The following is a 17,510-nucleotide window of genomic DNA, read 5'->3' as shown; positions in this document are numbered from 1 at the left end:
AATTTTACATAACTTAACTTCCCAGTCTACAAGTAACTAATCATAGCTTCAGCTGTAACCTTGACAAATGAACCTAATGTGAAAAAAATTCCCCCACAGATGGAAATAATCAATTTCAGCAGTAATTTTTGGCATAAGTAAGCTTCATTTTGGGTGCAAAATAATGTGGTTTACTGTCAGAAAACAAACATCTCTGGCTCACTGGAGAACACAGATTTGAAAGAAGCATGCCCGGTCCAGCTCAGCCGAAAGTGACCTTGAAGATTTCAACAGGAAAATTCCCTTAACTCAGGTAAAGAGAAAAAATAAAAATAAAAAAATAACAAAGACAAGGATATTGAGAAAAAAGGAGATGAATGCTCTCAGATATTTAAACTGCTTCATCCCGAATCTGGAAGACTGTTTCACGGGCCATTAATTTTTAGAATTCACAGAGCATTTTCATAAATGCTATTCTCACTGAACTTTCAGATACCCAGGAAAACAGGTTTGATGGCACCCATTTGACACAGAGGAAATCCCACAGCTGATAAGACGTAGATACAGGACTCACACTCATTTTCTGTTTCTTTGTCCAGATTGTCTACAATTACAGGTAATTAAGGAAAAGCGATGTAAAAGTGCCACTGTAAGGGACAACAACTGAGCAACCACAGAAAATTACCATGTGGAGATTTCAGTTGGAGTTTTAAGAGAAAACTTGTTAACTTTTTTTCAAAAAGAAAAGTTAATTATTTGGCATATATTTAAAGTTCATGATGCAGCTGAAAGAGTCAACCAGTACAAGGCCTTAAATAATCACTCCGGGAGGCTGAGGCAGGAGAATGGCGTTAACCCGGGAGGCGGAGCTTGCAGTGAGCTAAGAACGCGCCACTGCACTCCAGCCTGGGTGACACAGTGAGACTTTGTCTCAAAAACTGAAAATTTTATATTATGTATAATTTATCATAATAAAGATGTCTCACACAATGAAGCTGGTTCACAAGTAATTTAACTGCCTGTCAAAAGAAAATTTAGCAAAAATGACAATAAAATCCAGATGTTTAATAACTTAACATTCTCAATGTCCAGCATCCAATAAAAAATTACTAAATAGGCAAAAAGCAGAAAAATGTGACTCATAAAGAGCAGAACAACCAGTCAATCAAAAAGACCCAAAATTGACAGAGATGACAATGCTAAAGGAATAATTATAATTATGTTCAATAATTTAAAGGAAAACATGAAAATAATGAGGATGGAAAAAAAAACTGTAAAGAAGAACAGAAGGGAATTTCTAAGGCAAAAAATTATAATATCTAAAGTGAAAAATGTACTGAATGGGTTTTTAAAAAGATTAGATGGTACAGAAAGAAAGATGAGTAAACTTGAAGATACAGCAAGAGAAATTATCCAAACTTAAACACAGAGACAAGGAATCTGAAGAGAACCTCAATGACTTGTGGGACAATATTAGAAGAGGAGCAAGAGCAGGAAAAACAAATGGAAGAAATAATGGCCTTAAAATTTCCAAATTTCATGAAAACTGTAAACCCATAGACTCAATGAGCTTATAACAAAAACACAAAGAAAAATCACATCATGGCGACCGGATGTAGTGGCTCACGCCTGTAATCCCAGCACTTTGGGAGGCCAAGGTGGGTGGATCACCTGAGGTCGGGAGTTCGAGACCAGCCTGACCAACATGGAGAAAGCCCATCGCTACTAAAAATACAAAACTAGCTGGGCGTGGTGGCTCATGCCTGTAATCCCAGCTACTAGGGAGGCTGAGGCAGGAGAATTGCTTGAACCTGGGAGGCGGAGGTTGCGGTGAGCCGAGATCGCACCATTGTACTCCAGCCTGGGCAATAAGAGTGAAACTCCGTCTCAAAAAAAAGAAAAGAAAAAAGAAAAAAAAAGAAAATCACATCATGGCATATCATAATCAAATTGTTGAAAACTAGTGATAAAGAGAAAATCTTGAAAGCAGTCGATAAGAAGAAACATACTATGCAAAAGGAAAAGATAAATGTGGCTGTTAACTTTTCACTAGAAGAAAATGCAAACCAAAAGATACTGAATGACATCTTTAAAGTGTTGAAAGAAAAAACAACTGTCAACCTAGAATTCTATATCCAGTAAAAATATTCAACAAAAATGAAGGCAAAATAGAGAAAGAAAATATGTTGTGAGTAGGAGTTGACACATGCTACAAGAAATGTTACAGGAAGTTCTTTAGGCTAAAGAAAAATGATACTATACAGGCACTTGAAGTTACCAAAGGAATGAAGGCTGCAGAAATGGCAAACAAATGGGAAAATGACCCTTTTTTCTCATTAAATTTTTTTCTCTAAAATATGGTTGTCCATTTAAGCAACTATAAAAGCAACATACTGTGGGATTTATAGCATGTGTAAAATAAAATACAACATATAACAACCATTGTACGAAGAACACAAAGGGTAAAATGAAAATGTATTATCCTGAGGTTTATATGTGTGAAGTAATGTATTTCAAGACAGACCAATAAATTTAAAGATGCATATTCCAAATCCTAGAGTAACCGCTAGCTCTCCACTTTGCCAAAAGAGAGCATATCTAATAAGTCAAAGGTGGAGCTAGAAAATGGAATACCCCCGAAATACTCAATGTATCCAAATTAAACGGAAAAAGGGGGTGGGAACAGATGTGACAAGTAGGAAAAACAAGATCGTACGCTTAATGATAATTACATTAAATGTGAATGGTCTGAATGTCCCCTAAAAGGCGGAGGTTGTCAATCTGTATAAAAAAGGATTAAGTATACCACAAAAGCACTTTTAATAGAAAGACACAGGTAGGTTAAAATAAAAGGACAGATTAAAATAGACCAAGATACACTAACCATAAACATGCTAGAATATGTATATATTATCAGACAAAGCAGATTTCAGGACAAATAATATTTCATAAATAATAAGAATCCATTCATCAAGAAGACACAAGAATCCTAAATGTATATGTACTAGTAAAAAGGTTTCAATTTTCATGAAGCAAAAGCTGAGAACCAAAAGGAGAAATAGACAAATCTGCAATTCTAATTTGAGATTTCAATCTTCCTCTCTCAATGATCAACAGAACAAGTAGAGAAAAATCAGTAAGGACATAACAGACTTGAACAATACTATCAACCAACTTGACCTAATTAGCTTTTATAGAACACTCCACCCAACAGCAGCGGATTCAGATTCTTTTCAAGCACACAGGAACCATTCATCTAGACAGACCACATTTGGGTCAAAAACAAGCTGAACAAATTTCAAAGGAATGAAATGACAGAATCTGTTCTCTAACCACAGGGGAACCAAATTAGAAATCAATAATCAAATGGTATCTAGAAATGTACCAAATAGTTAAAAATTGAACAATATACTTCTAAATAACCAGGGGTATTTTGGGAATTGATAGAAATATGAAAAAAAAAATCTGAGATCTTGGTGGTAGTAGCAAATAAAGAAAAAATTTGAGAAAATAATATCATTAATATTTGTTATTTCAAATTAGAAAACAGAGGTCCGAAGTGGTTCTGTTTTTGAAGTGGTTCAAAGTGACATATTTAAGATTTGACAGTGAGAATGCTCTCCCCAGGCACAGCGCTTAGTACACACTGACCTGACTCTGGTTGTTTCACTAGATCTTTTCCTCCCTACCAGACTGTGTATTCCCTGAAGACATGGCCGATTCCTGTATCCCTGCATTGCTCAAAACATAAATATGCATTCAGTCAATGATAAATAAACAGTATATGGATAATGGCAAAGCAAGGACCTGAATGTCCAAGGCCCAGGGCAATGTATATTCTTTTATACACGCAGACTGGTAGAGAGCAAGAATTACTGGCTGTGGAGTCAGACAGGACTGATTCATATCCAACTCCGTTATCTCTTAGTTGTGTTCTACTCAAGTTACTTAATTTCCCAAGTTCCTTGTCTATGAAATGGAAAAACAATAACAGAGCTGAGGTTGGGATCTGATTGCTGAGTGGAGAGTTGTCATTCCTTTTGGCTGCCAAAGATCTAGCCTCCCTTCCATTTGGTGTTTGAGAACTCTCCATCTGATGCATCAGAGCCCTCCTCTTATCATAAATCTGGAAAACACCAGACTGCCAGCAACTTGAGCATGGGCATGGGACTGAAGCTCCCCAGTAAGGCGCACCTATCCTGGATTTCAAATCAGAGGCCAGTGATGTGGACAGTGGGAGTCACACAGAATTTGGCACCTGCAGTTTTCAGGGGCAGCAGGGCCAGCTGTTCTAGAGCTGTACTGACCACCTGAACTTTCTGTGATGATGGAATGTTCCACAGTGTGACAGAGCTAATGTGCAGAAATCCCTCAGAGCTGTGCTGACCATTAGGGTAGCCACTGGTCACATATGACATGTGCTGGTCACATATGACTAGGGAGCACTTGAAATGCGGCTAGTGCCACCGAGGAACTGAAATTTAAATTTTATTTGATTGTAATTAATTCAAATTTAAGTAATCACATGTGTCTATTGGCTCCCATATTAGATAGCTCAGTTCTCCAGGCAATGCCCAGGGCCCAGTGTTGGTGGTTTCGGCTGTGTAAGCTGCAGGTCCAGGTTCAGAGGTGGCAGCATAGGTGTTCTAATCTGTCTTGCAATAGATTTGGGACATTATTCTTGGCTGGGTAGTTGCCAAGCCCAGTTCCCTGGTCCTCCGTTATGTTTTGTTAAATTCCTTTTCTGCATAAACTCCCAGGTGGGTTTGTGATTCTTGTCACCAAGAATCCTAAGTGATTCACATACAAATGAGAATGTGCAGAAGTGACTAGCACAGCTCGGGAGGTGCTGAATACATCGTCTGCATCCCTTTCCTAGGAGTCAGTGTATGCAAATGCTAATTATAGGATGTGTACTGTGCTGTCCATCAGGATTCGGTGACAGTATCATCTAATCTGGGGTCAAGGAAGGCATCAAGGCCTCCAGGTCAGCTCCAGGCCACCTCCTATAGTGTGTTCTTTAGGTTAGGGTAGCATTCAGGATACACAATATACCTGCAGACAAGGGCTCAAAGAAATAGTGCACTCCTAACTCTACAGGGGACAATGGTATCTATTTTTAGTCCATAAACCCTAGATTGGAGGCCTCTTTAAGGTTTTACCTTTCCCAATCTGCATGGCCTAATTTAAATGCTCAGTTCTTGAAAATGAACAAAATGTAAAACCAAAAAAACCAAGTAAGTGCAATTTATTGCGACATGATTCATATCCCAGATGGACTCATGCGCCCTATTAAGGCCAAAGTGAGATTTACACATTCAGAGTCAGGTGTGGCTGACAGGTTACCAGGGCAACCTGTAGCTCTGCGAGAGCATGCTGCGCTCCCTCCTGCCGCTTGCGGCTGGGGATGGAAAGAGTGTCCATCTGTTTGTCTGAGGATTAGGTTTGTGCAACCAGTTGCAGCTCACGGGGAGGAAAAAACGCTTTCACTACAGCTGCCTACACAGCGTGAAGCCACGGGCTCTGGAGTCAGGATATCAGGTTTGAATTGCAGCTCCACCACTTAGCTGTGTGTCTTGATATATAACATCTTTGACCTTCAGTTTCCTCAACTCTAAATGGGGATATGAACATTTTGTAATATTGTTGGAAAGATTAAATGTGTTCTAAAGTGTCAGGTACTTTATAAAGTATAATGGGCATGAAATAATATTATCACACATTATGTTACCCAATGCACATGGAAATTAACAATGAGAGCTGGGCATGGTGGCACACGCCTATAATCCCAGCACTTTGGGGGGCTAAGGTGGGAGGATCCCTTGAGTCCAGGAGTTCAACACCAGCTGGGCAACATAGTGAGATCCCCATCTCTACAGAAAAATTTAAAAATTAACCAGGCATGGTAGCGTGCACCTGCAGCCCCAGTTACTCAGGAGACTGAGGTAGGAGGATCCTTTGAGCCCAGGAGGTGGAGGCTGCAGTGAGCCATGATCACACCAATGCACTCCAGCCTAGGCAAGAGAGAGACCCTGTCTCAAAAAAAAAAAAAAAAAGAAAAGAAAAGAAAAAAAAGAAATTAACAATACTTACCATATCTTTAACTTTCATTACATGCTTTGCACTAAGATAAGGGTTTATATATACTATAATACCATATTTAATTTACATAATAAGCCCTTGAAGTATTTAGCCCTATTTTAGAAATCAGGTTTTAGGCCGGGCATAGTGGCTCACGCCTGTAATTTCAGCACTTTGGGAGGCCAAGGAGGGCGGATCATGAGGTCACCAGATGGAGACCAACCTGGCCAACACGGTGAAACCCCGTCTCTACTAAAAATACAAAAATTAGCTGGGTGTGGTGGCACACGCCTGTAGTTCCAGCTACTTGGGAGGTTGAGGCAGAAGAATTGCTTGAACCTGGGAGGTGGAGGTTGCAGTGAGCCGAGATCGCGCCACTGCACTTCAGCCTGGTGACAGACCAAGACTCTGTCTCAAAAAAAAATCAGGCTTCAGAGAGGTTGTATGACCTTTCTACAGCCACACAGCTTGTGTTAGGGTTCAGACTTAGATCCAAGACTAGTCTTGATCTTTTGATCTTTCACGAGTTCATTTAACATATAATCTTGAGTATTTACTACTCGTAACCCCTGCACAACAGTGCACGCCCCAGTGATACAGTATTATCTTTCAGTGAACACTCAAAGCTGGTACTGCAGAATCTTGGGCTATAAAGAGGACTCCTTATAATAATTAAACAAAGCATTCCACCTACGTTCACCATGATATTGCTTCACACTTCATTCTTTTCCGAAATCTTCACGTTACTTACTTATTCCAGCAAACACAAGAGATGAGGCTTCACATGACTTGCCAGTAGAAAGCCGCCCTGTTTGGAGGGAGAGTGGAACAGCACACACGGGCAGAATTTTCCCTCACTTTGGCACGCTGCTGATTAATTACCTGCATTGGCCTGCTGCGCACGTGTCCTAGGCATTAGGATACGCCTTGTGTCTTCACGTGGCTCCTCATTAAATCCTTGCAGCTACTCTACGAAGTGCTATTATTATTATCCTCCATTTTACAAATGAGGATCCTGAGGCACGTGGAATTTCCCTCTGTGGCGGCCCAGGTTAAATCACTTGAAGTGTGGCGATAGAGTGGGGAACTGGATCCAGGAAGTCCTCCAGGCCTGAATTTTTGGTTCATGGTATTTCTCTGTGTGTTTTTGCAGAGTAAGTGGAGTTGAATTTCCCTAAGTTCACCACTCATGACATGATTCCGCCCCACGTCAACGACTCCAGGCTTATAGGGGTGTCCCTCTGTCTCCTCCAAAAGACCCTGGACTCCCTTTGGAGAAGGCATAGGGAGCTCTGCTATCTATCATAACTGTACGTTTCATCTGTGTGTATTCAGAGAAGAAGCTTACATTTGTACAGAGCAGGAGCTCGGTAAATGTTTGAGGAAGAAAAGAAGGAACAAAAAAGGGAAGAAAGGAGGTGGGAGAAAGAAAAAAGAACCAGAACAGTCTCTATGGAAGTAGGTCTCACCTTCTGCAGTTTCTTTCTTTCGGCCTCCACAGATGAGCGAACGGATTTGATTTCCACGGTGTGCTTCTTTACCAAGTCTTCCAGTCGCTTCACTAGCTGGTCTTTGAGATGTTTCTTCTCCTCTTCTGTCTGATGTTTGATTTTACGAAGGTCTTCTTCATATTGTTGCTTCATATATTCTGTCTCAGCACTTGCCTCTTTCTTGGTCTATAAAAAGAAAAAGGACCTTGTAAAACCGCTGGGGAGGGATGAGGAGCAGGGAATCACGATTTCCCTTTCATACAACTGTTACAAGGTTTATACATCATTTTTTACAGCACGTAGCACAAGGTGCAATCAATTTTACAAGACTATATATTTGATGTTAGTAAGAGTCTCCACCACTGGAAAACGGCAGAATGGTGTATCTATTATCATGAGATTGGATATTTCAGCCCATACTATGGTAGATTTTAAATAATGCTCTGCTTGTTTTGACTGGGGACATGCAATGAGATCCTAAGCCAGTTTCCAGTTTCCCAGAAGCCGATGACATAGCATTGGGAGGATTCTGCTACATTCTCAGTCTCCTGGTTTCCAATGGCATGGAGTAGGCAGTAAGTTGGCTGGAATTCTACTCCAGGAACTACGGGGTCTGCTGATTCCAAGTGGATCCACTATGTTTGGGAACTGGCCTCTACCTGATGCTTATGATAGATAGCAAAGCTCTCTGTGCCTTGTCCATTCCCAGGGCTGGGTCAGACACTACCTGCATATCTGTGCCTCCTTTCACGCAAGGGCACTCCTTGAGACAGCTTTGATCATGCTGAGGATGAAGATTGCCGGCTTCCAAGTCATTCTCTTCCCCCAGGACTTTGTTCTCTGAAACTAGCTCAGTCTTCCTGGCATCTGCAAGCATACATTTCAGCATTATTTGGGATGCTCTTGGCTGCAGCCTCTTGTTCAAGGCTTTCTGCTGTCAGGCCCCCATTCTGCTTTTCAACCACTTTGTCCAACACCCCCTGTGTAATTCCTGCCCTGTGGTCTGCTGGTCCTCAAGCATGGTCAAGGTAGCAATTCTCATCTCTTCTCAAGAAGCCTCATGAGCTTAAATAGCTGCCCTGCTCTCCCTTCCTAAATAATCTCCATATCTTTTTGACTGCAGTTTCCATAGGTTAAAAAAATTGAGCATGTTCCAAATATATGTTTAGGAATTTAAAGGATGAAACAAAAACAAATATTTAATATAAGCAGAATGACTACGTTTTCCTCCCATATTCTCTAAAGTACTCGTGTACCACTTTTGAGACCTCTGCTCGAAACCCACAACACCTTTCTGGTTTCTCCAGAACTAGTACCTCTCCTTCTCTGCACCTTTCTGGTTTCTCCAGAACTAGTACCTCTCCTTCTCTGCACCTTTCTGGTTTCTCCAGAACCAGTATCTCTCCTTCTCTACACCTTTCTGGTTTCTCCAGAACCAGTACCTCTCCTTCTCTGCACCTTTCTGCCCCGTGGTGGCTTCTTTCCCATGCACGTTATTCGCCTGCTGCCTGGGCCATGTCTATGATACCAAAGCATGCTGTGGGCTGTAAGGTACAGACCCATGAGCTCCCTGAAGGCAGCTCCCAGGTTTTGTGCCTTTGACACTGTGTCCCAGTGTCAGGAGCTTTCCGTTGAGGGACCTAGGGGAAGGCACTTAGAATCATGTATTTTTGGACACAAGCAAGAGCTCTATCACCAACCAGTTGGCTGACCTTGAGCCAGCCACTTATCCTTTCTTGGTCTTATTTCTTCATCTGTAACATGAAAGATTGGCAATACTTTTTGGGCTGAGTGTGGTGGCTAACACCTGTAATCCTAACGCTTTGGGAGGCCAAGGTGGGAGGATCACTTGAGCCCCAAATTTCAAGACAATACTTTGTATTTAATTTCCTTCCTTCCTTCCTTCCCTCCCTCCCTCCTTCCCTCCCTCCCTCCTTCCTTCCTTCCTCCCTCCCTTCCTTCCTTCTTTCCTTCATTTCTTTCTTTCTTTCTTTCGAGTTTTGTTGTTATTGCCCAGGCTGGAGTACAATGGCCCAGTTGCGGCTCACTGCAACCTCTGCATCCAGGGCTCAAGCGAGTCTCCTGCCTCAGCCTCCCAAGTAGCTGGGATTACAGGCACCCGTCACCACGCTTGGCTAATTTTCTTGCATTTTTAGTAGAGACAGGGTTTCACCATGTTTGCCAGGCTGGTCTTGAACTCCTGACCTCAGGTTATCCACCTGCCTTAGCTTCCCAAAATGCTGGGATTACAGGCATGAGCCACCAGGCCTGGCCTGTATTTAATTTTTTAATTTTTATTTTTTCATAGAGACAGAGTCTCACTATGTTGCCCAGGCCGGTCTCAAAGTCCTGGGCTCAAGTGGCCCTCCCTCCTCAGCCTCCTAAAGTGTTGGGATTACAGGCATGAGCCACCATCAATCTGCCCAACCAGATGGACAATACTTATCACAAAATTATTGGAAAGACTCAATAGCATAATTGTGTTAAATGATATTAAAAGCATAAAGCATTGTGTAAGTGGTAGGGGGTGAAGGGAGTCAGTGCTAAGAATTTCAGGCACTGTGGTGAGCCTGGTGGGGAAATTTTTGGGGGCAAGGGGTCCTTTCACATCATACCTTTTAGATGTCCAACCTGAGCCAGATCCAGGTGAGGCAGCTTTAGGTATCAGCTCACCTGTACCCTGCAGAGATTGGTCTCACCCACCAGATGGGTCAGATCAAGCAGCCCTGCCCCTCCTCTCTGCTCCCTTAGCAGGCGTAAGGCTGCCAGTAGCACCAGACCAAGCTGGCAGCTAACCTTGGGTCTTTTAAGGAAATCATTCCAGGGCATCTCACCTGTCTTCTGGGTCCCACGACACTCCTGCAGCATCATTCTGTCTTTGGCAACAGCCAGCTTCTCCCCAAGTTTTTTTGCAGTGCCTTTCAACTCCGAATTCTCCTGTCGAGCCTCCTTAAGCTGCACATCCAGGTCCTAAACAGACAGCAAGGGTCCCATTTCTCTGGTTATAGCTCTGTATAGAGACATCCTGTGTACATAGAATAGCCATCAGACCTGAAAGGCGGGTATTGCACAGCAGAAGCCCTGAGTCTGTGGAATTCAGTGACCCAGGGCTCATCAAATCCCTCCTCATCCTCTGGTCTTCCTTTAGTGAGGATTAAATGAGATAAAGTGGTTAAAAAAAAATGCTCAGGGAATGTTAGAAATGTTAACTGCTTCTACTTTTAGAGATGGGGCTCTGTGCTTTTGTGGGGCTCACATAACTGAATCATCAATGATCCTGCTCTCTATAAACACAAAGTCCTGGGATTTTAGGGCAGGCAGGTTGCTGTGAAACGAACAGGGGTTTATAGAATCAGGCTGACCTGAGTTCACTTATTAGCCACGTGCCAATGTAGGCTAGTCCTTAAGCCTCTCAATTTCGGTCTTAGCTTCTCATCTATAGACTGTAGGTTTCCAAGTTCTCCAATGTTAGGGACCAAGTCTAACTCACTATGTGTCCCTTGCCCATAGTCCTGGGCCTGGCAGCTGGTCAGTGTTCAATAAATATCTGTAGGCGGGGCGCAGTGGCTCAAACCTGTAATCCCAGCACTTTGGGAGGCTGAGGCAGGTGGATCACCTGAGGTCAGGAGTTGGAGACCAGTCTGGCCAACATGGCGAGACCCTGCCTGTACTAAAAATACAAAAATTAGCTGGGTTGGTGGTGGGCGCCTGTATTCCCAGCTACTAGGGAGGCTGAGGCAGGAGAATTGCTTGAACCTGAGAGGTGGAGGTTGCAGTGAGCTGAGATCACGCCACTGCACTCCTGCCTGGGAGACAGAGTGAGGCTCCGTCTCAAAAATACACAAACAAACGAATATATATCTATTTTTTGTGTGTGGAACGAATGTAGTTGAATTCAATGGAGATAATAGGGCTCACCTCCTTAGAAAGCAAGTGTTTAGCACATGGCCTGACCTATAGCGGGTTCACAATAAGCAGCCCTGCTGATTTATCCCCTTAGGGGTTGTAAGAAGAGATGCTGCTTTACCTGAATCCTCTCCTTCAGCTTCTGGGCGTACCTCTTCAGGTCACTTATCTTGCGGCCTCTGTGCTCCAGGTCTCCTTCCAGCTTCCGGACCTGAGCCTGCAGGGCCGACTCCTGGACCTGGAAGTTCTTGCGGAGGTCCGACTCTTTCTCCTGCCACTGCCACAGAGCCTGGCTCACCGACTGCTGCATGGCCTGCCGGATGGCCTCGTTTTCCCGCTCGTAGGTGGCCTGCAGCTCCTCGGCCTTGCGGGCGTAGTCCTTGCTGAGCTGCTGGTTCTCTACTCGCAGCCGCTGCACCTCTAGCAGGACCTCCTGCATCTCTGGGCCCTGGCCTGGCTCTGACTTGGTATCAGGGCTCTCCTGGGGCGGCCGGCCCCGCGGGGGAGCCTCGTGGCTCATCAGGTGCTGGAGCCTCCTCTCGTAGTCAGCCTTGAGCTCCAGCATTTCCCTGGAGAGCGTGAGGACCCGCTCGGCGTGCTCCGCCTCCACCCTCAGCTCTCTCTCCTTGGTCTCCAGCCTGCAGGAGGCCGACTCAGCCAGCGCCTCCTGCGTCAGCCTCTTCTGCAGCTCCAGGGCGCTCTCCAGGGCCTGGATGCGCTGGAGAAGGGCCTCCTCCTCTGCGCAGCCCTGTTCCTGCAGGAGCCTGGCCTTGGTCTCTGCCACCGCATTCTGGAGCTCCTCCTGGTGCGCTTCCCGCAGCGCCTCCATGCTGGCCTCAGCCTCATCCTGGCGGGTGTTCAGGGCATAAATCACCTGCGGGAAAATCAACAGAGCCCAGTTAGGGCGAGGGGGCTGGGGTGTGGGAGGGCTAAGGAGACCAGAGATGCTTCTCCTGCATGGCGGTTGATCTGAACAAGAGGCACCTGAGAAGAGGATGTGCGTGGAGGGGATTTATTAGAAACTGTTCCCAGGAGAAGCCAGTGAGAGAGCTGGAAAGTGCTGGAAAGTGCGACAGGGGAGTTGGGCTGGGAGCAGAGAAAAGGGGTGACGTTGCACAAAGGCCCCAAAGAGGGCAGCTTTGGCCGAATTCCAAAGGGGACCTCTGCAGTACGGTGGGAATCCACCGAAGAGTTTTAAAGCAGAGAAGTGATGTCATCTCATTTGTTCGGAAGGAATACTTTGGAATGCAAACCCCTGAACATAACACTTAGAAAACTGGACAGAGGCCAGGCACAGTGGCTCATGGCTGTAATCCCAGCACTTTGAGATGCAGAGGCAGGCAGATCACCTGAGGTCAGGAGTTCGAGGCCAGCCTAGTCAACATGGCGATCTGGTCTCTACTAAAAGTACAAAAATTAGCTAAGCATGGTGGTGGGCACCTGTAATCCCAGCTACTTGGGAGGCTGAGGCAGGAGAATAACTTGAACCCAGGAGGCGGAGGTTGCAGCGAGCCGAGATCACGCCATTGCACTACAGCCAGGGCAAAAAGAATGAAACTCCATCTCAAAAAAAGAAAACAAACAAAAAAACTGGACAGAGTGGTATATAAAAAGGCCAGTATAACTTGAAAAGCAGCTAATGTAATACCCCACATCAAAAGTAAAGGACAAAAGCCACAGGATTGTCTCAATAGACACAGAAAAAAATATTTGATAAAATTCAACATCTTTGCATGATAAAAAAAACTTACTCAACAAGCAAGGCACAGAAGGGACTCTTCTCAGCCTCATAAGGCGCATCTAGGAAAAGTCCCCAGTTAACACCATACTCAATGGTGTAAGACTAAATGCGTTCCTCGTAGGATCAGGAAGAAGACAAGGATGTCTGTTCTTCCACTTTTAACACAAAAGAAAAAAAGAATGCTTTCTTTGCTGTGTGAAGAACTGAATGAAGGAAGACAGGAGCACAGTGAGAAGCCCAGGAATCAAGAATGACTCCTAGGATGTTGACCTGAGCCACAGGTTGGTGTTTCCTGAAATGGGAAAAACTGTAGGTAGAACAGGTAAGGAGAAGAAAATCGAGAAGTCTAATTTGGATGTAGTAAGTTTGATGTGCCTCCGGACGTACTAGTGGAGACGGCACCAAGGCACACACACAGATAAATGTCTGGCGCTCAGAGGAGGGAGCCTGAGCTACAGATGAAGCAGGTGGAGTTGGAAGAGTTTTGTTGCTGTTTGCTTGATGAGAGAGTCCAGAACGTATCTGTAGGATGATGGGAATGACCCCAGGGAGAATCCAGAAGCTGAAGCCAGGCACAGTGGCTCATGCCTGTAATCCCAGCACTTTGGGAGGCCGAGGCAGCGGATCACATGGTCAGGAGTTTGAGACCAGCCTGGCCAATATGGTGAAACCCTGTCTCTACTAAAACTACAAAAATTAGCCAGGCATGGGGCGGGTGCCTGTACTCCCAGCTATTCGGGAGGCTGAGGGAATCGCTTGAACCAGGGAGGCAGAGGTTGCAGTGAGTAGAGATTGTGCCACTGCACTCCAGCCTGGGTGATAGAGCGAGACTCGGTGAAGAAGAAGAAGAAGAAGGAGGAGGAGGAGGAGGAGGAGGAGGAGGAGGAGGAGGAGAAGAAGAAGAAGAAGAAGAAGAAGAAGAAGAAGAGGAGGAGGAGGAGGAGGAGGAGGAGGAGGAGGAGGAAGAAGAAGAAGAAGAGAAGAAGAAGCAGCTGGGCATGGTAGCACATGCCTGTGGTCTCAGTTACTTGGGAGGCTGAGGTGGGAGGATCACTTGGGCCAGGGGGATTAAGGCTACAGTGAGCCGTGATCATGCCACTGCACTCCAGCCTGGGTGACAGAGTGAGACCCTGTTTCAAAACCAAAACAAACACAAGTTGAAGCCCCAGGAATAACAGTAGATAATAAAGGGCCAAAATCCCTGAGAAGGGTACCTCAGAGATTGGTTTTAAGAGCCGTGAGAACACATCCTCATGGGGATAGGATGGAAGGAAGAGGCGGAGACAGGTGTGTGGCACTTGGGACAGGTGAATGAGGGAGCTCTCACCTTGTAGACATGAGAAGGTGGCTAATTCTACATTCTCAGTGGAATGAGACAAGGTCACTAACAGTGAGCTGAGTTGGAAGACAGGAAGAAAGCATAGAGGTGTGAGGTGTGAGAAGTTGTGAATTCATTTTTAGAACGGGGAAGCCAGTGGTCTAAGTTACCGTGTGGCATCAGAGGCTGTGTTGAGTTACGGTTCTATACTGTGAGATTTTCCTTAGTCAGGTTCATCTGAATGAGTTCAAAGAAGGACAGGAAGGATGGATGGGTTATCTGGAGTTGGAGTTCTATTTGGTGGGTGTGACAGAAAGAGAAGACAAGGTATTTTCAAGAGCCAACATGCTGAAAAGATGGAGCAGAAGCAGTTTTTTGGTGATGACAAGGCCACATGGCAAAGGGAATGTGTGACTGAGGCCAAGTAGAGGAAAAGATCACTGGAGATAAGGGGGTCAAAGACTGAGAAATCCAGGGCAAGGTGAACCCCACATGAGATGTCCTTACTGAGAACAATGCAAGAGAAGCTGGGCTGGTGTAGACGCCATGGAGTCAGATGCCAAACACGACACTGGCTCCCTGGGGCATTTACAATCAGAACAGTTTTCCTGAAGACTCTCCACCACCCCCTTTCACACGGATTCACTTTTAGCCTCTGTGGGTTGCTGGTTTTTCCTTATCCATGAGGCTGTCGATTGAACTAGACTCTAACTTCACTGCCAGGTTTCTACTACTGATTCACCCATGGTTTTCAAACTGCACTCCTTGTAGTCTTGAGTTCTCTGATGGAAGTCAGGGCAACATCAGGGAGCCTGGGGGAGGCTGAGCAAGTGGGGGCCCCCCATCAACCAGGGAAGAGCTTTTATACTCAGGCTTTCCTAGCATAGAGTTTAGAAAAAAAAAAAAAGGCTTTGTATGGCTTTAAAAAAGAAAGTCAAAAACTAGAGGCTTAGATAATCGTGAAATAGAAAATAGACCAATTGGGAATAGTATATGAGAGGAAGTTTTGGGTGTCACTGTGTGCCTGTGTGTCTGTGCATGTGTGCGTTAATTATAAAATCATCATTGAAGGCCAGATGGCACCACTAGAGGTGTCATGTGTAACAGATTTAACAACGGTTTACCTGGAGGCTGCAGATCTTGAAGAAAGCGTGTATATATATCCAGGACACAGCCTAAGATCTTATTTTTCCTTGTCTCTGTCTGATACAGTTATCCGTTTTTTGTCTGTCTTCCTCACCAGAATGTAAGCTCCAGGAGAGAGAGGCTTGGTCTTCCTTGTTCATTACTCTCTGTCCTCAGTGCTTGGCTCAAGTGGACACTCTAAAAATTACTATGCGAATGAGTGAATAAAGGAGTCAGAACTCTATCTTGAAGAATGTAACTCAAGGTGTGAGATGAGTTTGACATCTTGTGAAGCCATGGGAGAATAAGCACTACTTTGAGAACCATGAATCCAACACTCTGTCATGGACAGGAGAAGGAAGTCCCCTTGTCCTTCCAGGAAGATCCCACTATGAAACGAAGTGCTGTCTCCAAAACTCCTCCCTCTCATCACTTTGTGCACAGGATTTGGCCACTTTTGTTAATTTCTGTGACCTCCTAGTGACTTCCATCCAAGAATATATCTGGAAGCTGAAATTGGTTTCCCATTGGCTATAATTTATGTTAATAGCAAATACCATTTTAATCAAATTTACTATGTGCCTAGCACAGGGATAGGTGCTATATACACATTCCTAATCTCAGAGGATCCTCATGGCAACCCTGAAATTTGGTATTTTTCTGAGCAATTGAGATTCGGAGAAGTTCAGTAACTTTTGCAAAGTCCCAGAGATAAGAAGGTTTGAGTAACGTTTCGCGCCTGGTGCCACACTGCATCTCATCATCTCAGTCATTTATTCATTCGCGGATTCACTGCACATCTCGGATGTGGCAGAATCTGTGCTGGACACTGGGGTTACATGCTGGCCAATAAAACAACTGAATTTGCAACTTCAGAAATATTACAATTCAGTAGGAGAGTCAAACAAGAAAGTGGAAAGTTTCAATGCACTGCGATGAGTGCTAGGAGAGGATTCATCACCAGTTACTATGGAAACACAGAGGAAGTGGTCTGGGAGGAAAGAAGACTTCCCAGAAAAAAGTGGGCCTTGCCTCCTCATCCTTGGGGTGACCAATCCCCTTTTCCATGTCAAGCTGCACATGGACAAGAACAATATCACTTATTTGGGCTGCTCAATAGCACTTGGTATAAAGTTGGGTATACAGTTGGTTCATAGTAAGTATCTGCTGTGGGGCTACTGTAAGTCATCAAGGATTCACGCTTTCCTTCCACGCGAAGAGCTACTGCAGAGCAGCCACTGAGCAGAGGCCCCATTTCCTAGCTCCTTGCATTTAGGTGAGGTCCTATGCCTGGTGATTGCCAATGGAATTTGGGTAGATGGGGTGATGTGTGTCATCCTGGGGCCAATGTGGGGAAATTAAGAAGGGCTCATATTCTTTCCACAGTTTCTTTTTTCATTTGCAAACTTAATTAGGAGTCAGAGGCCTTAGAGGAAGGCAGAGTTCGAGATGGAAGGCATCCGAGCCCTGAAGGACCAGGGAGAAGACCACCTACTCCCTCAGGAACACTGTCATCGATCTTTACATCAATAACTACCGTGCTGAGCCTCTGACATCTTGGCATTTATCTGTAACAGCATCGATTAGTATCTGTTCGGGGTTCCCGAGACTAGCTCCAGGTTTAACCATTCATTAGAGGACTCGGAGGACTCAGTATATAGCCATGCTCAGGGCTATGATTTATGACAGTGAAAGGTACAAAGCAAAATCAGCTAAAAGGAAACATGCATGGGATGGAATCTGGAGCAAATCTAGGGGCAAGCTTCCAAGGTGCCCACCCAAAATTAACACAAAATCAGATTCAGGGTGGGGGTAGCAGAGAGGGTACCACACGGTGGGCTCATAATGTCTAAGGGCACTTTGGCATATT

General features: G+C 44.6%; 1 protein-coding gene across 1 annotated transcript in view; it reads right to left on the bottom strand.

Annotated features, from left to right (window-relative positions):
• Window positions 1–17,510, bottom strand: part of FAM184B (family with sequence similarity 184 member B) — a 149,802-nt gene that overhangs the window by 61,893 nt on the left and 70,399 nt on the right. Inside the window, exons 2-5 of the mRNA XM_017958608.3 lie at window positions 11,578–12,330; window positions 10,385–10,520; window positions 8,278–8,417; window positions 7,530–7,736 (exon numbers count right to left, since the gene is read on the bottom strand). Coding sequence (XP_017814097.1) covers window positions 7,530–7,736; window positions 8,278–8,417; window positions 10,385–10,520; window positions 11,578–12,330 — 1,236 coding nt within the window. The remainder of the gene's footprint in view (window positions 1–7,529; window positions 7,737–8,277; window positions 8,418–10,384; window positions 10,521–11,577; window positions 12,331–17,510) is intronic.

This window comes from Papio anubis, chromosome 3, assembly GCF_008728515.1.
Source record: "Papio anubis isolate 15944 chromosome 3, Panubis1.0, whole genome shotgun sequence".
Lineage (NCBI taxonomy): Eukaryota > Metazoa > Chordata > Mammalia > Primates > Cercopithecidae > Papio > Papio anubis.
The sequence above is the reverse complement of the archived record's forward strand: the minus strand, read 5'-3'. Positions and strand labels throughout refer to the sequence as shown.